General features: G+C 46.7%; 1 protein-coding gene across 2 annotated transcripts in view; it reads left to right on the top strand.

Annotated features, from left to right (window-relative positions):
- PACC1 (proton activated chloride channel 1) overlaps positions 1-25,581 on the top strand; it is a 120,205-nt gene that overhangs the window by 35,544 nt on the left and 59,080 nt on the right. For both annotated transcript variants that reach the window (XM_077485742.1, XM_077485741.1), the window contains exons 5-6: positions 12,660-12,802; positions 19,263-19,407. In XM_077485742.1, coding sequence (XP_077341868.1) covers positions 12,660-12,802; positions 19,263-19,407 — 288 coding nt within the window. The remainder of the gene's footprint in view (positions 1-12,659; positions 12,803-19,262; positions 19,408-25,581) is intronic.

Below are 25,581 nucleotides of genomic sequence, written 5' to 3'. Positions count from 1 at the left end.
CGCCTATCACAGGCGAAGGAGGAGGCGCGGCTTTTGAATTTTACAATGGCCGCCGAAGAGGGCACGGGACGGAGGCAAGGCAAGGCAAGGCAAGGCACGGCACGGCACGGGACGGGACGGAGGCAAGGCAAGGCAAGGCACGACACGACGGCAAGGCACGGCACGGCACGGGACGGCACGGGACGGCACGGGACGGCACGGGACGGAACGGAGGCAAGGAGGCAAGGCACGGGACGGAGGCTCGGGACAAAGGTAGGCTGGACACACACACACACACACACACACACACACACACACACACACACACACACGGATGGATACACACACACACAGGGATGGGTGGATGGATGGAGACACACACAGGGATGGGTGGATGGATGGAGACACACACAGGGATGGATGGATGGATGGAGACACACACACACACACAGGGATGGATGGATGGAGACACACACACACAGGGATGGATGGATGGATGGACACACACACACACAGGGATGGATGGACGGACACACAGGGATGGACGGACACACAGGGATGGACGGACACACAGGGATGGACGGACACACACACAGGGATGGACAGGCATGTCTCACCCTCGGCTTATACACGAGTCAATAAGTTTGCCAGTTTTTTTGGGGGTAAATTGGGGGCCTCGGCTTATATTCGGGTCGGCCTATACTCGAGTATATACGGTATGTAACTACTAACTATGTAACTATTACCACTCACTGACTGTTTGCTAGAAGTTACAGCACATCATCTCTGCTTGCTGATTGGTTGCTAGAGATTACTGTACATCAATACTGCTCACTGATTGGTTGTTATAGGTTACTGCACATCATTACTGATTGGTTGCTAGAGGTTACAGCACATCATCTCCTCACTGCCTGCACACCATGGACTGGGGAGGTGAGGGGGCCCATTAATAGACAGAAAACTTCAAAGGATCCTTGAACTCCTGGGCTCAGTGGCAGTGTTGGGGGGAGGGGAGGGTGTGATCAATTGCAATGCTGATTTTTTTTTTTTTTTTATTTTTTTTATACTGACTACCAATATAAAGAGGAGTTTCAACATTGGCCACCAATGTAATAGGGCTTTACACTGACCACTAATGTAAGGCCGCGTACACACGGGCGGATTGTCTGCCCAACTAAGTTCGTCAGACAATCCGACAGACAGTCCGTCCAACTTTTGAATGAACGGACTTGACCACACACGATGAACAGACAGTCCGCTGAAAGCTTGCGTGATGACGTGAACGGCACGTACGACGGGACTAGAAATACGACGTCCAATACACTGCAATGCAACCTTCGGCGTGTAAATCCTTTCTGAGCATGCGCCATACTTAGTCCGTCCAACTTGCCTACACACGAGCGGACTGTCCGCTGAAACCAAGTTTGGACGGACAAAATGACGGAAATTCCGAAAAAAGACTTAGTCCGCCAGACTGGCCGCTGAAAAAGTCAGCTGAAGCCCACACACGAGCGGATTGTCCGCTGAAACACGTTTCAGCGGACTAAGTTGGACGGACAATCCTCTCGTGTGTACGCGGCCTTAGGGGGAGATTCACACTGGCCACTAGTGTGATTGATAGGGTTCTACACAAGCACCGATGTAAAGAGAAGATTTACACTGACCACCAATGTAACTGAGACATTTAGCCTGCGTTCACATTTGTGTGCATTGGCAAAGCATGCAAAATCGCATTGGCTCTCAACAGAGACCAGTGATAGCAGGGAGTAAAAAAATATACATCTCTTAGTAAAAGCGGCACACATTACACTTGTTAGGCACACAGTTAACCCTTTCATTGCCCCTAGATGTTAACCCCTTCCCAGCCAGTGTCATTAGTACAGTGACAGTGTATAGTATTTGCACTGATCACTGTATTAACCACTTGACCACTGGGCACTTAAACACCCTTAATAACCAGACCAATTTTCAGCTTTCGGTGCTCTCACATTTTGAATGACAATTACTCAGTCATGCAACACTGGACCTATATGAAATTTTTGTCCTTTTTTTTCACACAAATGGAGCTTTCTTTTGGTGGTATTTAATCACCGCTCGTTTTTTTATTTTTTGTGCTATAAAAGAAAAAATACAGAAAATTCTGTAAAAAAATGAATTTTTCTTTGTTTCTGTTATAAAATTTAGCAGATTAGTAATTTTTTCTTCATAAATTTTGGCCAAAATTTATACTACTACATATCTTTGGTAAAAATAAGTACAAATTGGTGGATATTATTTGGTCTTTGTGAAAGTTCTAGAGTCCACAAGCTATGGTGCCAATATCTGAAAATTGATCACACCTGAAGTACTGATGGCCTATTTCAATTCTTGAGACCCTAACATGCCAGAAAAGTACAAATACCCCCCAAATGACCCCTTTTTGGAAAGAAGACATTCCAAGGTATTTAGTAAGAGGCATGATGAGTTTTTTGAAGTTGTCATTTTTTTCCCACAATTCTTAGCAAAATCAAGATTTTTTTTTACTTTTTTTTTTTTTTTTTTCCACAAATTTGTCATATTATGAGGTTATTTCTCACACACAGCATATGCATACCACAAATTACACCCCAAAACACATTCTGCTATTACTTCCGATTACGGCGATACCACATGTGTGAGACTTTTACACAGTGTGGCCACATACAGAGGCCTAACATGCAGGGAGCGCCAGGACAATTCTGACATTTCTCTCCTACATGTAAAAATCATCATTTATTTGCTAGAAAATTACATCGAATCCCAAAACATTATATATGTTTTTTAGCAAACACCCTGGAGAATACAATGGTGGTCGTTGCAACTTTTTATCTCGCGCGGTATTTGCGCAGCAATTTTTCGAATGCTTTTTTTTGGAAAAAAAAAACAGTTTCGTGCTTAAAAAAAAAAAAAACACACAGTAAAGTTAGCCCAATTTTTGCATAATGTGAAAGATGAAGCTACGCTGAGTAAATAGATACCTAACATGTCACTCTTCAAAATTGCACACACTCGTGGAATGGCGCCAAACGTCGCTACTTAAAAATCCCCATAGGCGACGATTACATTTTTTTTTACTGGTTATATGTTTTGAGTTAGAGGAGGTCTAGGGCTAGAATTATTGCTCTCGCTCTAACGTTCGCAGCGATACCTCACATGTGTGGTTTGAACACCGTTTTCATATGTGGGCGGGACTTACGTATGTGTTCGCTTCTGCATGCGAGCACATGGGGACCGGGGCGCTTTAAAAAATAAATAAAAATGATTGTTCATTTTACTTTATTTATTTTAGTTTGACATTTTTTTCCCCCAAAAATAAATTTTTTGATCACTTTTATTCCTATTACAAGGAATGTAAACATCCCTTGTAATAGGAATATGGCATGACAGGTCCTCTTTACAGTGAGATGTGGGGTCAATAAGACCCCGCATCTCACCTCTAAGCTGGGAAGCCTGAAAAAAAAAAAAAAAAAAGATCCTGGATTTGATCGTATTGGCGAGTCAGTAGAAGCACCGGAGGGCGGCGGGAGGGGGGGTGTCTATGGCTGGGTATTGCAGGGTATCACCAACTATGGCTGGGTATGGCTGGGTATCTCAGAGTAAGGCGTTGCAGAGTATTGCGTTGCAGAGCATTGCAGGATATTGGCGGGTGTTGCAGAGCATTGCAGAGTGTTGCAGGGTATTGGCAGGTGTTGCAGAGCATTGCAGATTGTTGCAGGGTATTGGCAGGTGTTGCAGAGCATTGCAGAGTGTTGCAGGGTATTGGCGGGTGTTGCAGAGCATTGCAGAGTGTTGCAGGGTATTGGCGGGTGTTGCAGAGCATTGCAGGGTGTTGCAGGTTATTGCAGAGTGTTGCAGGTTATTGCAGAGTGTTGCAGAGTGTTGCAGGTTATTGCAGAGTGTTGCAGGTTATTGCAGAGTGTTGCAGGGTATTGCAGAGTGTTGCAGGGTATTGCAGAGTGTTGCAGGGTATTGCAGAGTGTTGCAGGGTGTTGCAGGGTGTTGCAGGGTATTGCAGGGTATTGCAGGGTATTGGCAGGGTATTGCAGAGTATTGGCAGGGTATTGCAGAGTAATGCAGAGTAATGGCAGGGTATTGGCAGGGAATTGAGGGGTTAATTTTCGGTGAGCAGCGATGTGGGCACTGCAGATGCAGCCCACATCGCTGCTGACACCGATCTCTTCCCCCTCCGCTGTTCCGATCGGTACAGAGAGGGGGAGGGAGGAACCGGCGTCATAACATGACGCCGGTTTGTTTACAAGTGATCACTCCGTCATTTGGCGGAGCGATCACGTGGTAAACGGCCGCTACGAGCGGCCGTTTACGGTGATCCGTGATGCGCCGGGCCCTGTGGACCCGGCGGTCACGGATGCTCTCGAGTCCGCACGAGAGCGGAATTCTGGGAGGACGTCATATGACGGCCTCCCAGAGTTAAGAAACCGCCCTGTAGCCGTCATTCGGCTATAAGGCGGTTGTTAAGTGGTTAACAAAGATATCAGCCATAATCCTGTTATAATTTTTTTCAGCTGGATTTCTTATGAAACTGTTCTGAGCAGCTCATGTGCCACTGGGATGCTTTCCGAAGCAGCAGGAGGGAGGAAGCGCCGATACTCGTCGGTGTTTCTTGGGCTTACCATTTCCACCAACTCTCCCAAGAAACAATCCATACTCTTTGATTGCCTTCGAGGACCAGAGCAACATCATGACATCACTTCCAGTCCAGGAAGTAAATCCCTTACTTTTTTTTCATCTTTTGCTAAAAAAAAAAAAAAATTATTTATTTATTTTACTTTTGCTTTTAAAGGTAAAGGAGAAATTTGGGGTCTTTTTGACCCCAGATCTCCCAATGTCATCCTTATTTCTATTACAAGGGGTGTTTGTGAATTCCACATCCTTGCCGCTCTTACAATAAATAACCCTCTATGCCAGTGGTCATCAACCCTGTCCTCAGGGCCCACTAACAGGCCAGGTTTTATGTATTACCTTGGGAGATGAAGACTAGAATACTGCAATGGGTGTATTTTAGTTATCTTGCAAACCTGGCCTGTTAGTGAGTACAGGGTTGATGACCACTGCTCTACGCAGTTTAAGGTTAAACCACTTTTCTTCTAATCTTAATGAGTGGCCATGTGTCTCATTAAACTCCCTTCCACGGAAAAGTTTTATCCCTATTGTGGGGTCACCCGTATGGGATTTATAATTTAAAATCATATCCCCTCTCAAGCCTCTCTTCTTCAGAGAGAATAAATTCAGTGCTCGTAAGCTTTCTTCATAACTAATATCCTCCAGTCCCTTTATTAGCTTTGTTGCCCTTCTCTGTACTCGCTCCATTTCCAGTACATCCTTCCTGAGGACTGGTGCCCAGAACTGGAGAGCATACTCCAGATGAGACTGGACCAGAGTCTTGTAGAGCGGGAGAATTATCGTTTTATCTCTGGAGTTAATCCCCTTTTTAATGCATGTCAATATTCTGTTTGCTTTGTTAGCAGCAGCTTGGCATTGCATGCCATTGCCGAGCCTATCATCTACTAGGACCCCCAGATCCTTTTCCATCCTAAATTCCCCCAGAGGTTCTCCCCCAGTGAGTAGATTGCATTCATATTTTTGACACCCAAATGCATTATTTTACATTTTTCCACATTAAACCTCATTTGCCCACCCCATTTATTTGTTCAGATCTTCTTGAAAGATTTCCACATCGTGCTGAGAAGTTATTGTCTTGCTTAGCTTAGTATTGTCTGCAAATACAGAGATTGAACTGTTTACCTCCTCCTCCAGGTCATTTATGAACAAATTTAAATAGGATTGGTCTCAGCGCAGAACCCTGGGGGACCCCACTTTCGACCCCTGACCATTCTGAGTACTCCCAATTTATCACCACCCTCTGAACTCACCTCTGTGGCCAGTTTTCAATCCATGTACTCACCCTATGGTCCATGCCAATGAACCTTACTTTGTACAGTAAACATTTATGGGGAACTGTGTCAAATGCTTTTGCAAAATCCAGATGCACTACATCTACGGTCCTACCTTTATCTAGATGGCAGCTCACCTCCTCATCAAATGTTAAAAAGTTTTCATTACTAAAATCTTGTATATAGTCCCTTATCATCCCCTCCGAGAGCTTACATAATATGGATGTTAGTCTAACTGGTCTGTAATTCTCAGGGATGTATTTTGGCCCTTTTTTAAATATTGGAGCTACATTGGCTTTTTTTTTCCATCAGCTGGTACCATTCCAGTCAGTAGACTGTCAGTAAAAATTGGGAACAATTGCGTGGCAATTACTTGACTGAGTTCCCTAAGGACCCTCGGGTGAGAGCCATCTGGTCCCGGTGACTTAAGTTTTTTTTTTTTGTTAAGTTTTCCAAGTCTATTTCTAATTCTGTCCTCTGTTAGCCATGAGGGTGCTTCCTGTAATGTGTCATGAGGATAAACAGTTTTGTTTACTGAAGCCCCCCCGTTTCCCTCGTGAAGACTGAGGAGGAGAAAAAATTCAATACCTTCGCAATCTCCCCATCCTTTGTAACCAGATTTCCTTCCTCATTCTTTATGGGGCCAATATGGTCTGTCCAACTTTTTTTACCGTTTATATACTTAAAGAATTTCTTGGGATTTTTTTTGCTCTCCTGCTCTATGTGTCTTTCGTGTACTATCTTAGCCGCCCTAATTGCATGCTTACATTTCTTGTTGCATTCTTTGTAAAGTCTGAATGCTGATGATGATCCCTCAGCCTTGTATTTTTGAAGGCCTTCTCCTTGGCATTTATATGCATTATTACATTTGAGTTAACCACTTCCCGACCGCCGCACGACGATGTACGTCGACAGAATGGCACGGGCAGGCATAAGGGCTTACATGTACGTCCTTGCCTGCCCGCGGGTCGGGGGCCCGATCGGGCCCCCGCCCGGTGCCTGCGGCGGTCGGTATTCGTTCGGGAGCGATCCCGGACGAGGGGACGGCCATTCATTCATGGCCACCCCCTCGCGATCGCTCCCGACGAATGAAAATGCTCCGTGACATCACTTCCTCTCCTGTAATGTAAACACAGGAGAGGAAGTGATGTAATCTCTCCTCCGTGTCGGTATTTTTCGTTCCGACACCGAGGAGAGAGGATCGGTGAGTTGCACCAACACGACACTACACAGTAGAACATGCCAGGCACACTCACACCCCCCCATCACCCCCCCCAATTACCCCTGCCCCCCCAGTCACAGTGACACCAATGTCATTTTTTTTTTTTTTCTTTGCATTGGTGTCATTTGTGACTGTAATAACTGTTAGGGCAGTTAGGGTTAGCCCCCTTTAGTTCTAATGTACCCCCCTAACCCCCCCAATAAAGGTTTAACCCCGTGATCACCCCCCGTCGCCAGTGTCACTAAGGCTGGGCTCACATTGCAGCGGTTTAAATCACATCCGATCTCTGTGCGATTCGAGTTCAGCCATACAGATAGTATGGCTGAATTCGCATCGCACCCGCCGCAAATTCGCATGGGACCCTTTTTTTGGCCCGCAGCAGAATCGGATCGCATGGGTGTTCACACCATGCGATCCGAGTTTGCAGATCGCACTGCGATATGCGAACTGATCTGGGGGTGTCATTAACATTTCACTGACACTCCCAGCAGTTCGCATAGGGCAGTGTGAACTGCCGCCGGGAGGCATGCGATGCGGGAACCCGCCGCGGATTCGTGGCGTTCCCGCATCGCTCCAGTGTGAACCCAGGCTAATAAGCGATCGTTTTTCTGATCGTTGTATTAGTGTCACAGGTGACGCTAGTTAGGCAGGTAGGTATTTAGGTTCGCCGCAGCTTTTTATAGCGCCAGGGACCCCCATATACTACCGCATAAAGCCCCCTGATTGCCCCCTAGTTAACCCTTTCACTAGTGATCACCATATAACTGTTACAGGTGACGCTGGTTGGTTAGTTATTTTTTTATAGTTTCAGGGCACCCGCCATTTACTACCTAATAAAGGTTTAACCCCCTGATCACCCGGCGGGTGTCATTTGTGACTGTAATAACTGTTAGGGCAGTTAGGGTTAGCCCCCTTTAGTTCTAAGGTACCCCCCTAACCCCCCCAATAAAGGTTTAACCCCGTGATCACCCCCCGTCGCCAGTGTCACTAAGGCTGGGTTCACATTGCAGCGGTTTATGAGAACGGATGTGATTTGCACCGCACTGCAGTGCAAATCACATCCGTGCGTCTTTTTTGTTTATATAATAAAAAAACAAAAAACAAAAAAACTGTGTTGATCAAAAGAAAGCTCTATTTGTGTGAAAACGATGACCTAAATTTTGTTTGTGTAGAGTGTTGCATGACGGCGTAATTGCCAGTTAAAGTAGCGCAGTGGCAAATAGTAAAATATGGCCTGCTTATGAAAGGGATAAAACCTTTTGGAGCTGAAAGGTTTAAAGGATAACACCACCTTTTGGACCACCCGTATTTAGGATGTAACATGGTGCAAATCGGACCCCCCACCCCCACCGCAAAGATTTACAGGCTTATTTGCAAAAAAAAAATAATAAATGCTTTTTTTTTTTTTTTTTGCTGCCGTTATATGTGCACTTATTATTTTTTTTGTAAAAGGTGGATTTAGCCGTGAAGGTAAATACTGCAATAATAATCCAACATATACCTTCACTGAAAGTACAGTACAACTTTTTTCAATATTTGCCTTGAGCTCTGCTCTAATGGCGGATGTAGTGGAACAGTTACAGACCTCAGATTTGTTCAGCTTATCTTAAATGCGTCAGTGGATCCTGGAACAGACTTCCTGACTTAACACGGTTATTATGTAGTCACATTTTTCATTATCATCTAAATGGATGTTAGGTCTTAGAAAATCCAGTGCCAAAGTCAGTTTCTCAAAATACATAAAAGGTCTCTTCATGCCGGAATCTGTGTTTTTAAAGTTCAAATCTTGGCTTATTAAAAAAAAAAAATCAATTACAGAAGAACTTCATCCAAAGCCCTTAAGTAAGCAAAAGGCAAAACACATGTGTAAGGCCTCATTCAGATGGCTGCTGGTACCCGTACTGTTTGCTAGAGGCATTTGTCTTGGTATCTGGGTCCGCCCCCAGCTGTGTGCAGGCAGTCTATGAAAGTGGATGTTTTTGACAGGCGTGCTGGAGCAGGTACACAACCCCAAAACGCACTTTGTCTGCATTCTTAACCCTTTTGCTGCAAGATCCGCAACTGAGGATCCTGTAGCTAAGTGTAGATTTTTATTATTATTCTTTTATTATGGCAAAGCTTCTCAGATACAACAAATTAAGTCATCTCAGAAAATCTTCCAGTCTATCAAAACTATAATAAATCAACACATACACTATATTACCAAAATTATTGTGATGCCTGCCTACACACACGTGAACTTTAATGGCATTGCAGTCTTAGTCCGTAGGGTTCAATATTGAATTGGCCCACCCTTTGCAGCTATAACAGCTTCAACTCTTCTGGGAAGGCCGTCCACAAGGTTTAGGAGTGTGTCTATGGGAATGTCTGACCATTCTTCCAGAAGCGCATTTGTGAGGTCAGGCACTGATGTTGGATGAGGAGGCCAGTCAAGTTCCCCCAAACCAAACTCGCTCATCTGTGTCTTTATGGATTTTGCTTTATGCACTGGTCCAAATCATTTGGTGGAGGGGGCCTGGACTGGGGGGGGGGGGGGTGCAGAAGAGGCCATTGAGTAGGAAATGGTGGTTGGTGTGGCTAAGGCCTCTGGATGGTGGGGGGTATAAGGGAGATACTGAACTAGGTGAAGTAGGTGCCTGGAGGTTCCAGATTAGGAGAGGGGGTGTCTGGAGGCCCTGGACTAGGACAGCAGATGTCTGGAGACTCTGGACTATGAGAGGGGGATAGTGGAAGCCCTCTGGACTAGGAAAGAGGGTGTCTGAAGGTCAGGAAGAAACAGCCTGAATCTAAAACCTGGGCTGCGGAAGAGCCTGCCTGGGCCCTGGAGGGTGAGTTCATAACATGAAAAGGGACAAATATCAATTGTCACAAGTAATGCCAAACAGGAGCAGAGCAGAGAAAACAAGATTTATTGCTTGTTTGGCTATAATTCTATGGATCACTGCAGTGCAGATTGTTTTGCACTCCTGTGACCCGTTTTCAGCTGACAGCGGGCTGTCAGCTGATGTTACAGAGCTGGTCCAGGCTGGGGAAAGATCGCAAGCTTATGGTCGGGATCCGCTCACATGGACCAGCACCCAACTCAGCCTGAGCCAGCTGCTCCTGGCCCCTTCACAGCCCAGTGTTTCAGTGAGCGAGGGGAGGGCAGAGTGATCGGCGGTGTTTGATTACTCGGCTCGCAGAATTAGAGCTGGTGGGGGGGGGGGGGGACAGATGCAGCATTCACCTACGTAAGTATGATTTAAAAAAAAAAATCCCAAACCCGAAATCTCCTTTTTTCTGCTATCTGGCCTCCATGACAATTAGGCCTCATTCAGGCATATGCATCCATGCCCAGTATGATGGCCATGTGCCATGTGGGGATGCATGGTGTTCTGTGCATGTGTTCTGTGTATGTGTTATGTTTGCACTCTTTGAATTTGCCGCAGGACTCCGCCCCCATGCATCGAAATACTCGCAGTGAATTTAGCCTGGAACACAGAGCATCGGGCAGAGGATCGGGTGGAGAACACATTGGGGAGACATCGCAGGATCCTGGGGACAAGGTAAGTATGCTGTACCAGGAATCTGCAATGCAATCCTGAGTGTGGCTCAGGGTTACCGCTACTGGTACTGAAATTTAACCCCGAGCCACACTCGGGATTACTGCCAGTTGAGTTAAAGTGGAGTTCCAGCCTGGGTGAAAAAAATTAAAAGTCAGCAGCTAAACACTGTAGCTGCTGACTTTTAATATTAGGGCAATTACCTGTCCAGGGAGCCCGTGATGTCGGCACCTCAGCCGATCTTTGGATCGACTCGCGGGTGCTGCCGCCACCATTCCTGGTAAGGGTACCTGGCAGTGAAGGCTTTTTGGCTTCACAGCTGGTTCCCTACTGCGCATGCGCAAAGCGCACTGTGCTTTCTAATTGGCCTGGTGGCAGGGGAAGGGAGAGGGGGCCAAACTTCCGGGAGATCTGGCTGCGCCCCCGTCTCCCGAAGGGGATCTGTGAAAAACAGGTCTCCGTTCCCCCCTCCCCCCTGAAAGGTGCCAAATGTGGCACCGGATGGGGGGAGGAAGCGGATATAATTGGAAGTTCCACTTTTGGGTGGAACTCCGCTTTAAGGCTCCATGTACACAGGACATTTTAAAACCTCTTCTGAAGGCTGGAACTTGACAGCTAGTAATCGTTGTTTAAAAACGCCAGTTTTGCCACTTTTAAATGCCGCGTTTAGGTGCGTTTGCGTTTAGAAGCTTTTTTTTTACTTTATAAATGGTCAGAAATGTATCCCTATTGAAAACGCTTATAAACGTACAAGCATTTGGTTTTTGAAATGCCACTAAATTACTGTCCTGAATGTAATTTTTTGCTTTCAGAAAAATGCTTCTAACCTCAACTGCTTCTAAAATACTATAAACGCCTGAGTATACATGTACCAATAAGATAACATAGAGGACAATTCAGGGGCTGCTGAAAAAAATTTCTAAATGTTCCTAAACAGGAGTTTACCAGCTGCAGTGTACGAGGCCTAAGGCCCCTTTCACACGGACGGATAGAATGGTGCTTTTAGCTGCGGATTTTCTAGTTTTCTACCGCAGCTAAAAGCACACAATGCTTTCCTATGGCCCCATTCACACACAGCGTTTAGCCGCGATTTCGTTACATGCGGTTCGGTGCGAATAGAAAAAATAGAATTGTATGCGTCCAGGTGCGATGTAGCGCAGCTATAAGCACATAACCGCAGGTAATCGCAGTGTACTATTTCTCCTGCAGATAGCAGCGGCAACAAGGAAAGAAAAACAATAGGAAGCACATCAGAAATGGCAAGAATTTTCCAAACGCAGCTAAACGCAGACGCAGCTAAACGCAGCTAAACGCAGCCAAACGCAGCTAAACGCAATGTACAACTGCAAGTGAACGCTGTGCCAGGATTCTCTGAATTTCAAAATAACAAAACATGCTTTTAACAGCGGCAGAACAGCCGCCCGTGTGAAAGGGGCCTAAAAGTTTTTAAAAATATTGTTGTATTTTGCCAGGATATCCACCAGATGGCAATATTGAACCACAGCAACAAAGAACTTTGCTACTCTTAAAGGGAAATAATTATACTTGTGAGTCAATTCTTACAATGAGTCAGTTAACTGGAAACATTGGAAACGATACATAAATATAGAAGAGCAAGCTTTTAGAAATATGTAAAGTCACAGCAAAAGTTCCAATTTAAGGCTAGGTTCACACTAGTGCAATGCCAGACCTATGCGATCCGATTTGACAGTTTGCACCACACTTCACAAAGAGCAGTGTGACCTGCCTGCGAGCAGGTCGAATGCGATGCGGAAATCCGCATAGGAATCACGCTGGTTCCCGCATCACACCAGTGTGAACCGGGACTAATACAAACTCAAAATATACACTCCCTAAAACTGTCCTATATACAGTACTATATACTTATTGTATAGGCAGTTGGAGGGATGCAGCCATGTTTTTGGATGATTCTGTTTTCCGTTGGATACTGATTTCGATGTTCTGTGTGAATATTGTGTTTTGTAGAAGCATGCGCTCATTGTTAAAGGCCCACGTGAAGTGCGGAAGAGAGAGCTGGTTTTTCTGCAGTTCCACCTTAATGAGACAGAACAAGACTTCAGCGCTATCGACTACTTACTGTTCTCTTCTTTTGAGAATTTTCTAACTAGGTAAGAATTCTCCTCTTGCCAACAGATAAAAAAATACACTGAATTTAACATGTGTTCCGAAAAAGGAACAAACAACAAATAAGACAAACTGATTACCAGATGTCATCGAAATTAATATTTACCTTCACTGGCACTCCAGGTAGGTGGTACTGTGCAGCAGTATTGGCAGAGCAGGTAGGTGGTACAATACAGTCGTTCTGGCAGTGCAGGTGGATGGTACAGTGTAGCAATTCTGGCAGTGCAAGTAAGTGGTACAATACAGTAGTTCTGGCAGTGCAGGTAGATGGTAAAATGCAGTAGCTCTGGTAGTGCAGGTAGGTGCTGCAATACATTAGTTCTGGCAGTGCAGGTAAGGTGTACAATGCAGTAGTCCTGGCAGTGCAGGTACTGTATGCTGTGCAATGCAGGTATTCTGGCAGTGCAGGTAAGTTATACAATACAGTAGTTCTGGCAGTGCAGGTATGTGGTACAATGCAGTGGTTCTGGCAGTGCAGGTAGGTGGTAAAATACAGCAGTTCAGGCAGTGTAGGTAGGAAGTACAATGCAACCGTTCTTGCAGTGCAAGTAGGTGGTACAATTTAGCAGTTCTAGTAGTGCAGGTAGGTGGTACAGTGCAGCTGTTCTGGCAGTGCAGGTATCTGGTACAATACAGTAGTTCTGGCAGTGCAGGTAGGTGGCACAAGGTAGCAGTTCTGGCAGTGCAGGTATGTGGTAAAATACAGTGGCCCTGGCAGAGCAGGTAGGTGGTACAATCCAGTAGTTCTGGCAGTGCAGGTAGGTGGTGGTACAGTGCAGCTGTTCTGGCAGGGCAGGTAGGTGGTACAATACAGTAGTTCTGGCAGTTCAGGTAGGTGGTAATGTAGCAGTTCTGGCTGTGCAGGTGGGTGGTACAATACAGTAGTTCTGGCAGTGCAGGTAGGTGATACAATGTAGCAGTTCTGCCAGTTCAGGTAGGTGCTACAGCTCAGCTGTTCTGGCAGTGCAGGTAAGTGGTACAATACAGTAGACGGTGCCGGTAGGTGGTACAATGTAGCTGTTCTGGCAGGGCAGGGAGATGGTACAGTGCAGTTGTTCTGGTAGTGCAGGTAGGTGGTACAATACAGTAGTTCTGACAGTGCAGGTAGGTGAAACAATGTAGCAGTTCTGGCAGTGCAGGTAGATGGTACACTGCAGCTGTTCTGGCAGTGTAGGTAGGTGGTACAATACAGTAGTTCTGGCGGGGCAGGTAGGAATTACAATGCTAGTAGCTTGGCTATCATTCTGGTCCAATCATTTATGTGGTTTCTAAGTCACTGACCTTGAGCAGGTATACAGATCCAGTGTTGTGACTTTCTGATCTGCATGACTGTTCCAGGTCAGTAACTCAGAAAGTCCTGCCACCAAAGACAGCCAGTCAGCTGGTATCCTTAGAAGAAGGTCAGTCCTCCTATCTCTACCTTTAGAGGTTCTCTTTAAATCCTGCCTGTGTTGTATTTTTGTCATGGTTCCTTCCATGCAGATGGTATAACATTGGAGGACGTGTGCAGGTTTCCAAGCCCGTGTCTGTATCTCCATAATCTCACTGGGAATACAATCTTCCCTTGTCTTCTGATAAAACCTCCATCGCCTTCTCAATGGGCTCTTTGTGCTCGGTAGGCTCTTCATCTCTGGTATTAGCACTTTGACGTAGCTGAAATTTAGAAGGATGATCAGGATGAAAAGAGCATTTTTATTTAGTTGATAGCATTAATCTCTGTGTAAACAGGACCACGTGCCCGTTCTTGTGCCAGACTGGGAAGAGAACCCATTATCCTTGGCATGGACTGCGACTGGTGGCTCTGTTTGTGCTGCCCATGGATCCATTATTATTGCCAAGAGTAATATACACCTGAGTGTTCGGCATACTAAGGGATGCAGTGCCCAATTACCAAGTAGGTAGAGTAGGCCTCGCCCTATGGGTTCCAAGCCCTTGAAGGGCCCTGCAATAATGGATCAAAATAATTTTGATTTGATCTTGAAAGGAAATTACAATGAAGCTTCCTTAAAGTGGTAGTTACACCATTTATTCCTACAGGTAAGGCTATAATAAGGCTTACCTGTAGGTACTATTAATATCACCTAAACTTGCAATGTTTAGGAGATATTCAGAGTGCATGCAGCCAGTGATGTTACCGGCGCATGCACTCTAAAGGTCCGGCTTACAGTGCTCCCGCATGCGTGCTTGGAAGTGACGTCATCACGTCCCCGCCACTCATGTAGCCGGAGGCTGCAAACCCGTAAGGAAGACCAGGAGAAGGTGTCAGCCCTCTCAGCGTTGACAGTGCAGAGTTTAATCTGGCAGTGAAGGGTGATATGGCTTCTTTACAGCAAAGTCTTTAATCAGCGCTAAATGCACACCATGTGTTTACGTTACCTATAGCGAAAAGTTTTTTTGTTTTTTTTTGGGGATAGCATAGGGAACAATTAAATCCCAACTACAAGCACAGCAAAAAAAAAAAAAGTAACCATGCATTGCCCAACCCCCATGCTAAATGCTCCTTCTATTTAGGAAAGCTAGAGTAAGGAGAAATACATATCCTATTCTATGCTCCAGCAAGGTCCCAATGGAAGCGCAACCGGTCCCCCACTTGAAGCTCTCTAATGCCGCGTACACACGATCGGACTATCCGGACAAACCGCCGGACTGTAGTGGAGGTACGCCCCGACTTTCCGAACGAGCGGACCTGCCTACACACGGCCGGATTTTTTAAATGAACGGACTTGCCCACACACGGAGGAAAGTCTGTTAATTTTAAACGCGGCTCCAGCTAGATGGGACTAGCGCAGGAAGTGAATGTCGCCGCCTCCAACGGCAAGATTGACACCTCGCTGGCCCTGTCACCTGGTATGAACTTAAAGGGGAGGCCCTACGCCGAAAAAACGGCGTGGGGATCCCCCCATAGTCCATATCAGACCCTTCTCCGAGAACGCAGCCCGGCGGTCAGTAAAGGGGATGGGGACGAGAAAGCGCCCCTCCTCCTGAGCCGTACCAGGCCGCGTGCCCTCAACATGGGGGGGTGCTTTGGGGAAGGGGGGGCCCCTGCGGCCCCCCCATCCCAAAGCACCTTGTCCCCATGTTGATGAGAAGGGCCTCTTCCCGACAACCCTGCCCGTTGGTTGTCGGGGTCTGCGGGCGGGGGGCTGATCGGAATCCGGGAGCCCCCTACGTGAATGAGTATTGGGGTACCATGCACTCCTACCCATTCACCTGGTGAAAAAAAGTGTAAAGAACAAGACATGTTTTTAAAATAATTTATTGCACAGCTCTGGTGGTCTTCTGTCTTGGGGGGTCTTGCCGGACTCCTCCGCTATCTTCTGCTCTTTTACTAGTGGAGGAGCCCGGCTTTCTTCTTCTTCGTCGCCGCCACCGTCCGGATGTAGGGCTTCCCCTTTAAGTCCATACCAGGTGACGGGGCCGGCGAGGTGTCAATCTCGCCGATGGAGGCGGTGACATTGACTTCCTGCGCTACTTCCGTCTCTAGCTGGACCTGCGTTGAAAGTGAACGGACTTTCCTCTGTGTGTGGGCAAGTCCGTTCGCGTGGCCCCCCCTTCTCCAAAGCACCCCCCATGTTGAGGGCACACGGCCTGGCACGGCTCGGAGGGGGGGCGCTCGCTCGTCTCCCCCCTTTTCCTGGCCGGCCGGGTAGCGTGCTCGGACAAGGGTCTGATGTGGATCTGGGGGGGACCCCCACGCCGATTTTTTTCGGTGTTGGGGTTCCCCTTTAACTCCATACCAGGTGGCAGGGTCAGCGACGTCTCCTTCGCGGGCCCCGCCTACCTGGAGACGCGCTCGAAATGAGCAGACTTTCCTCCGCGTGTGTGGGCGAGTCCATTCATTTCAAAAGTACGGCGGACTTAGTACACCGTATTAGTCCGCTGAAAAAGTGCCGTGTGTGGGCAAGTAGCCCGTTCGCAAAGTCCGATGGACAGTCTGGCGGGAAGTCCGCCAGACTAAGTCCGTCGGATAGTCGGCTACATGTGTACGCGGCATAACACACAGACGGCCGGATTGTCCGCCAGACTGCCGAGTCCAGCGGAAAATTTTGAGTCAAAACTTCTTTCTAAGGCCGCGTACACACGAGAGGATTGTCCTGTCCAACTAAGTCCGTCAGACAATCCGACAGACAGTCCGTCCTACTTTTGAATGAATGGACTTGACCACACACGATGAACAGACAGTCCGCTGAAAGCTTGCACAATGACGTGTACAGCACGTACGACGGGACTAGAAATACGACGTCCAATACACTGCAATGCAACCTTCGGCCGTGTAAATCCTTTCTGAGCATGCGCCATACTTAGTCCGTCCAACTAGCCTATTCACGAGCGGACTGTCCGCTGAAACCAAAGTTGGACGGACAATATTACGGAAATTCCGAAAGACTTAGTCCGCCAGACTGTCCGCTGAAAAAGTCCGCTGAAGCCCACACACGAGTGGACTGTCCGCTGAAACACGTTTCAGCGGACTAAGTTGGACGGACAATCCTCTCGTGTGTACGTGGCCTAAGTCCGCCGGACTTTTGGAAAGAAAAAGTCAGCCGGAGCGCACACACGGGAGTCCGCCGGATAGTCTGATCATGTGTAACACGGCATTAGTAGCTTGTGGCTCATCGCCACCACATATAATAGAGGATAAGGCTAGGTTCACATCGTGATTTTGCATGTGTTCTCAAAATACACAGACACACATTGCCCTTTAGTGGACACACCATTAATTGTTAATGGCACCTCCACTCATTTGCAAATGTGTACACCAAACGGGTGTGGCCTACTTTTGGAAAAGAGTGTGTTTCCAATTAAATTATTGGGCTGCCCTAAACACAATGTGTGAGAACGAGTCCATGTTTTATCGCACCTATAGGTGTAAGCCAAGCCCTGCATTTTATGTGATTATGTCAAGGGATAGCCCACAGACCAGAGCTTTAGGAAGAAGAGGGCAGAGTGCAGCACAGAGCAGCGGGAGAGGGCAGAGGCTCAACTAGAACCTTCAGAGTCCCGGTGCAAGAAATCCCAAAGGGCCCCCCTGGCCTCTGACCGGGGCCCTTCCCACAGATTGTGGGGCCCTTTATAACGGTCCTGCAGTGGGCCACCTTCCTGCCACCCCCACGGTGGTGGAACACCAGAGCCCAGTTGCAAGTGCAACCTTTGTGACCCTGGCAGTTCCTCCACCGATGTCAGTCGTTTTTTATTTTTGTTTAATTTTTTTATTTTTTACCATTTTACTTTGTAAATATTTAGGACCCTCAGTGGGGGGCTTTGGTGAAATATCAGGGGTCTAAACAGACTCCTGATGTCTCACTTTTGAGACAAAAAAAGGGACTAAGGACAGATTCATCAGTCCCTTCCTCTGCAGCCTCAGCTGCACAGAATGGATGAATAAGAATAGCTCTGTACAGAGCTTCCCGTTCAGTCATAAACTGAGGCCTAGTAAACAGAGTTTACTATGCCCCAGCTATGATTGATGATTGATGATGATTGGTACTGCGATCACTGACTCTATTCATTAAGGTAAGGAAGGGGCTGGTAAATTACATATTTACCAACCCCTTCCCTGCTCTCCATCCTGACAGATCCCCTGCAGCAGGCGGTTGAAGGTCAGAGGGGAAAACCCAACAGTGCTGCACGGGGGGGGGGGGGGAGCACACAGGAGCCCCGGGCAGCGGGACAGCAATAGGGAGGAACCAATGTCCTCCATTTCCCTCCTGCAGCTGCTGAGTGTCTGCGGGAGGGAGAGGAGGAGAAGCAGACATTCAGCAGCTGCATGGAGGTATTTATTCCTCTACATGCCGCAATTCCCACTGCCCTCCTATCCAGGCGTGGGGGGGGGGGGGCGCTTGGGCCCCCTGGAGGATGGGGCTCTGTGGCATTGGTGACCCCTGTACGTACACCCCTGAGATAGGGTATGTAATACAGCCACTTTCATACTTCCTAGGCTTAATTAACTTTTAATTCCACCTCAGCCTGCGTTCAGGAAGTGAACACATAAAATAATTAAACAAAATGACACAGATGTCACACCATCACTGCTGCTTCTCTAATTATCAAAACTTAAAAATAGTGGAAAATAAAAAAGTGCAATAAACAAATACTAAAAATTCCTAGCAGTGCTGTGTTGCATACAAAAAAATCGTATATTAACAGTATTTCACTGTTATATATTATTTTTTACTGTATGTAACAGTGCTGCTAGGAATATTAGTAGTAGTAGTAGTTTATTCTACTTTTTATTTTTGGCTATTTTTAAATATTTAGCAATTAACCCCACAAGGGTGGATTTTATTCTTGGAGTTGGGTTTTAAAAATAACTGCAGTTGGTTTAATCTCTGTGTACCATTAGGGAAATTCCCTGTCTCTTCCTATCCCAGATGCAGAACAGGAAGCTAAATCTTTCAAAATTGGTACACTTCCTGATCAATTAATTCCTTCCATTATTATTTACAGTGCAAATCAAACAAAATTCATGCAGGACTGTGAGAGTTCCTTTTCCAGCTGGAAGTTCTCCGGGGGATTTCGCACGTGGGTGAAAATGTCTCTTGTGAAAACAACAGAGGAAGATGGAAGCCAATCGGTGGAATTCAGACAGGAGGTGGGAGATCAGATTCAGCTAAAGGAATAAATAAGTAGGCCACTATCACTGATATCTGTTCAAAAAATGCCAGTTCACCGGCTGTCGTGGTAATTGAGTGACTTCTGAGTCTCTGAACTGACAAGTATGCAAATAATGTAGGTTTACCCTGATTTTACTTGCTGCAGACTTGTTCAAAGTCTGTGAGTCTGAAACTATTGAACCCAGAGACAGCCAGGCACCTATCATTTTCATCAGTGGCAGACTGCATAGTTCTCTCAGCACAGGCTTCATTTAAATCTCGCCTACAGTCAGGTCCATAAATATTGGGACATTGACACAATTCTAATCTTTTTGGTTCTGTACACCACCACAATGGATTTGAAATTAAACAAACAAGATGTGCCTTACCTCCAGACTTTCAGCTTTAATTTGAGGGTATTTACATGCAAATCAGGTGAATGGTGTAGGAATTACAACAGTTTGTATATGTGCCTACCACTTTTTAAGGAACCAAAAGTAATGGGACAATTGGCTGCTCAGCTGTACCATGGCCAGGTGTGTGTTATTCCCTCATTATCCCATTTACAAGGAGCAGATAAAAGGTCCAGAGTTAATTTCAAGTGTGCTATTTGCATTTGGAATCTGTTGTTGTCAACTTTCGCTATGAGATTCAAAGAGCTGTCAGTGAAGCAAGCCATCATTAGGCTGAAAAATCAAAACAAACCCATCAGAGAGATGGCAAAAACATTAGGTGTGGCCAAATCATCTGTTTGGAACATCCTTAAAAAGAAAGAACGCACCGGAGAGCTCAGCAACACCAAAAGACCTGGAAGACCGCGGAAAACAACTATGGTGGATGACCGAAGAATTCTTTCCCTGGTGAAGAAAACACCCTTCACAACAGTTGGCCAGATCAAGACACTCTCCAGGCGGTAGGTGTATGTGTGTCAAAGTCGACAATCAAGAGAAGACTTTACCAGAGTGAATACAGAGGGTTCACCACAAGATGTAAACCATTGGCGAGCCAAAAAACAGGAAGGCCAGATTAGTTTGCCAAACAGCATCTAAAAAAAGCCTTCACAGTTTTGGAACAACATCCTATGGACAGATAGGACCAAACTTGTACCAGAGAGATGGGAAGAGAAGAGTATGGAGAAGGAAAGGAACTGCTCATGATCCAAAGCATACCACCTCATCAGTGAAGCATGGTGGGGGTAGTGTCATGGCGTGGGCATGTATGGCTGCCAATGGAACTGGTTCTCTTGTATTTATTGATGATGTGACTGCTGACAAAAGCAGCAGGATGAATTCTGAAGTATTGTCTGCTCATATTCAGCAAAATGCTTCAGAACTCATTGGACGGCGCTTCACAGTGCAGATGGACAATGACCCGAAGCATACTGCGAAAGCAACCAAAGAGTTTTTTAACGGAAAGAATTGGAATGTTATGCAATGGTCAAGTCAATTGTAAAAGTGGGAGGCACATATACAAACTGTTGTAATTCCTACACCATTCACCTGATTTGGATGTAAATACCCTCGCATTAAAGCTGAACGTCTGCAGTTAAAGTACATCTTGTTTGTTTTATTTTAAATCCATTGTGGTGTTGTATAGAGCCAAAAATAATAGAATTGTGTCGATGTCCCAATATTTATGGACCTGACTGTACATTATAAGGCCATTCACATAGTTTCAATTGAAAACACTTATATTGCATCTTGCCAGTCCTTAGGTGTGGTGGCTGCATTACTTTTAATGTTTCAGGTTTGAAAACCTTACCTGCAAGTATCAAAAATACCCGTTGACCCTGTTAAAAAATCTGTCTTTTCAGCTCCCTATGATCTGATCTGAAATCTCAAACATTGTCATCTTTCCCAGCTAATTTCTCTAAACTACAAAACAAATTCCCTTTAGATCAGTGGTCTCCAAACTGTGGCCCACAGACCTGACATGGCTTTTTTTTCTTGCCTTTATCCATCCCTTGAGGCACCATTCCATCCACTGACACCAATGATGGGGCACTACTCCTTCCACTGACACGAGTGTTGAGGGGGACCATTCCTCCTACTGACACCCAATGAAGGGGCACTATTTCTTTCCTGAACACCAACAATGGAGCACTATTTCTCCCACTGATACCAACAATGGGGCACTAATCCTCCCACTACAACCAATGCTGGAGCATTGTTTACGTCCACTGATGCCAGGGTGTTATTCGAATCTCACTGGCCGCAGCCTGTCATTGATTTTGACAGGCTGCTGGCAGTGGGCTGTTTGCTGCACCTGAGCCTCCCTTGTGATCATAAGTGCACATTTGTGTGCCCTTTGTATGGGCCCAACCTCCCATGTGCATTTGTATTCCATATTTCAATTTTACATCGATGTGGATAACTCAAAACAAAACTCCCAGCCAGATGGTTATTGTAACTTGTTGAAATATATTTATACTTTCAAGCTGGTATCACACTTCTGCATTGTGTAGGAAGTGCCACAACAACACACTGTACGCCATTGCACTTGAACAGTCCCTGACATCTCACCTGAAGTACAGCACACAAGAATGCACTGTGGTGCGTTGTGCTGTCAAAAATGGTGGAAGTTCTTTTTGCACTTTTAAAGAAAAAACGGTGGTCAGACTATGGACATTTATATATTTATATGTCCTTAATATGCCCAAATCAGCTTTAAAATGTATCATCGCAAAACTCTGCAACTGCAGGTACTGTGGAGTAAGCCATCCTCAAAGCATCTTTTATTTGGCTGTAGTAGCAGTACATTTAGCATGGTTTGTTTATAGCACAGAATATAGTGGCTTATTTACTAAAAGAGTTGAGAATTTTTCACTCAAATTGTGAAAATATAAATTTTAATTGCCCAATCAAAACCGAATTCCTGTTCACTATGAATACTGTGCAGATGATCTAAATAAACAGGAATTTGGTTTTCACATGACTTTCCACCCAAAAGGGGAAGATCCGCTTGTCTACTTCCTCCCCCCTCTGCTGCCACATTTTGCTACTTTGTGGGGGAGCGGGTACCTGGTTCCAGTGGAGGTTGGTGCTTAAAACTTTTTGGGGGGCACAAACAAACTGAAAAATTCTGAAAAATACTTATAAAAAAAAAACCTCAATTGCAGTTTCACTGTGCCCATCAAATGCAGCCACTGTGCCCATCAAATGCAGCCACTGTGCCATCCAATGCAGCCACTATGCCCACCAAATAAAGCCAATGTGCCCATCATGTGCAGCCACTGTGCCCACCAAATACAGCCAGTGCATCCCCCGGCTGTCACTTTAACCAACCCCCCCCCCCCCGTAGCTGATCTGGCGGCATTTACCGCTCATGTGGCAGGGCTCGCTCCTCTCTTTGAGTGACGTGGCTCTCCTCCTCTTCTTCTGTAGTGGCAGGAAGCAGCGACTCCTGTATCCAATCAGCTCCTCCGGCTTCCTCTACCGCGCCGTGTCTCCTCTTCCGCCAAAGCGTTAGGCATCCAATAGGATCTGACTGACCTGTCTCCCGATTGGCAGGGAGGAATGCCAATGTGAAAATAGTGAAAATTAATTTGCTATGTCACGTCTATGGCCGGGCACATGAATAGGGAGGGCGGCGGAGGTGTCAGGGGGATCGGCGCCTGTGCACCCACAATGCATGGGCCATCGCTGCCTTGTTCCCACTATGAATTCAGCCCCCTCTCCTTCCCCCTGCAGCTGGCCCATTCACAAAGCGCAGCGCGGGGGGGGAAACATGCTGTGAAGCCGTAAGGGTTCACTGCAGGTTTCCCTTAGCCAAGATGGCGGCACAAGCAACCGAGAGCCAATTCAAGAATCCGCTCAGGTGAGGACACCGCTGGATGCTTGGGCAGGTAAGTGCCCTAATATTAAGTCAGCAGCTTTAGTATTTGTAGCTGCTGTCTTTTAATTGTTCTCTCCTCTTTAATCAGTGAAGACTCCCGACAACTTTATTAAATCAGCTCAAAAATGTGAGCATAAGCATCCATAAAATATGAGGCGATAAGCAGCATTACTGTCTTTCTAATGTATGTGGTTACCCGTAAAAGGCCAGAAACATAATGGCAGGGAAAGTCAATTTGGGTTTTATTTTCTTTTTCATACAGCGTGATAACCACAGCTGAAATTACACACCTGCTGAGCCTGAGGTGTGGATTCGGTGGGGGCATAAGGGGGTCCAAATCTACCCCAAAGTGTCTGTGGCACAGCAGTAGGCTCAGGGGAGGGCTGGCAGACTTAGGCCTGGGGGGCAAGTCCAGTCAAGTGGCCCACTGAACCACTGAATCAGCTCACCACCCATCTACACCACATTCTCCGTACAGAGAGAGAGGGAGACTGCTCCACATTGCCCCAAAGAGAGAGAGACTGCTTGACACTGCCTGCACAGAGAGAGACTGCTTCACACTGCCTGCACAGAGAGAGACCCCGCTTCACACTGCCTCCACAGAGAGAGACCCTGCTTCACACTGCCTGCACAGACCTCGCTTCACACTGCCTCCACAGAGAGAGACCCCGCTTCACACTGCCTGCACAGAGAGAGACCCTGCTTCACACTGCCTGCACAGAGAGAGACCCCGCTTCACACTGCCTCCACAGAGAGAGACCCTGCTTCACACTGCCTGCACAGAGAGAGACCCCGCTTCACACTGCCTCCACAGAGAGAGACCCCGCTTCACACTGCCTCCACAGAGAGAGACCCCGCTTCACACTGCCTGCACAGAAAGAGACCCTGCTTCACACTGCCTGCACAGAGAGAGACCCCGCTTCACACTGCCTCCACAGAGAGAGACCCTGCTTCACACTGCCTGCACAGACCTCGCTTCACACTGCCTCCACGGAGAGAGACCCCGCTTCACACTGCCTGCACAGAGAGAGACCCTGCTTCACACTGCCTGCACAGAGAGAGCAGTCACTTTCTGTGCAGGCACTGTGAAGCAGTCAGTCTCTGTACAGGCAGTGTGAAGTGGAGCAGTCTCTCAGAGAATGCAGCAGTCTCTCAGAAAGAGACTGCATGATTTCCCCAAGAGAGACTGAGAAAAAGAGCTTGCCCCTTCCCCACACCCAGTACACAGACCAATGAGACTGCAGGAAGATGAAGACTAAAGACTGTGCTGTCACTGCCACCACACTAAGCACTACCTGTGGAGTCCGGAGCTTCTCTGGTGAGTGAGCACCACACCACTGGGCAAGCCAAGCAAGCAGAGTAGCTGAGAGTCACAGTGAGCGCAGCAGGCTAAACACGCAAGTCCTGCTGTCTCCCCGGCATGAACACCAGATTCACCAGGGTGCAGGTTCCTCCTGTCTCAATTGTGGATAGTAAGAAATGCAGATGCAGACGCATGCCGGAGCACAGGCCAGATTAAGGGCATTGTGGGCCTGGTGCTGCAGTGGAGCAGGTTTAGGAGTAGCAGGGATATGAGGTAAGTAATGTCATATCCCAGCTCTTGCCCAGACTTGGTCACAGCCCCACAGGGCTGTAATGTTAGAGAAGCCCAGAACTTGAATTTCCAAGCTTCCGTAAGAGCCGTGTGTCGGTGTGTGCTCTGAGGTGAAAGTTTCCAAGCCATCAGAATACAGTGATCACTGCTGTCAGCTATAGCAGCCAGCACTGATCGCTAAAAAACATAAAGACACGCTGGTTGTACTGTCAGTTGATGGAGTCAAATTCTGTACAACCAGTCTGCACAGAGATAGATTGAAATGTCTGCTGAACCGGCAGAATTTCAATCTGTCTATTGTGGCCTAAGTCCACCAGTCTCTGGGTTTAATAATATCCTCAAATCTTCTGAAAGGGGGGCTCCACTTAGGTGTAGAAATTCATTTGAACTCCACCTTATTTCCAGAACTCTCTTTAGGGTCCTTTAACACTGAAGGCGCTGTACAGGCACTTTAGTGCTAAAAAATAGCACCTGTAAAGCGCTTCTTATGCCACCCCAGGTTTCCCACTGGGGCGGTGCGCTTGAAGGACATTCTGAAAAGTCCAGCAAGCAGCATTATTGGGGCGGTTTGGGAGAGGTGCCCAGCCCATTGAAATGAATGCAACACGGCCGTTTTTAACACTTTCTTTGGCCACTAGTGGGGGTTAAAAGTGCCCCGCTAGCGCCACTAAAACAATGATAAAGCGCCACTAAAACGAGCAGCGCTGTACCACTACCACCCACATCGCCCCAGTGTTAAAGTACC

This window comes from Lithobates pipiens, unplaced genomic scaffold, assembly GCF_037356315.1.
Source record: "Lithobates pipiens isolate NorthernLeopardFrog02 unplaced genomic scaffold, aLitPip1_a1.2 Scaffold_18, whole genome shotgun sequence".
NCBI lineage: Eukaryota > Metazoa > Chordata > Amphibia > Anura > Ranidae > Lithobates > Lithobates pipiens.
The sequence above is the reverse complement of the archived record's forward strand: the minus strand, read 5'-3'. Positions and strand labels throughout refer to the sequence as shown.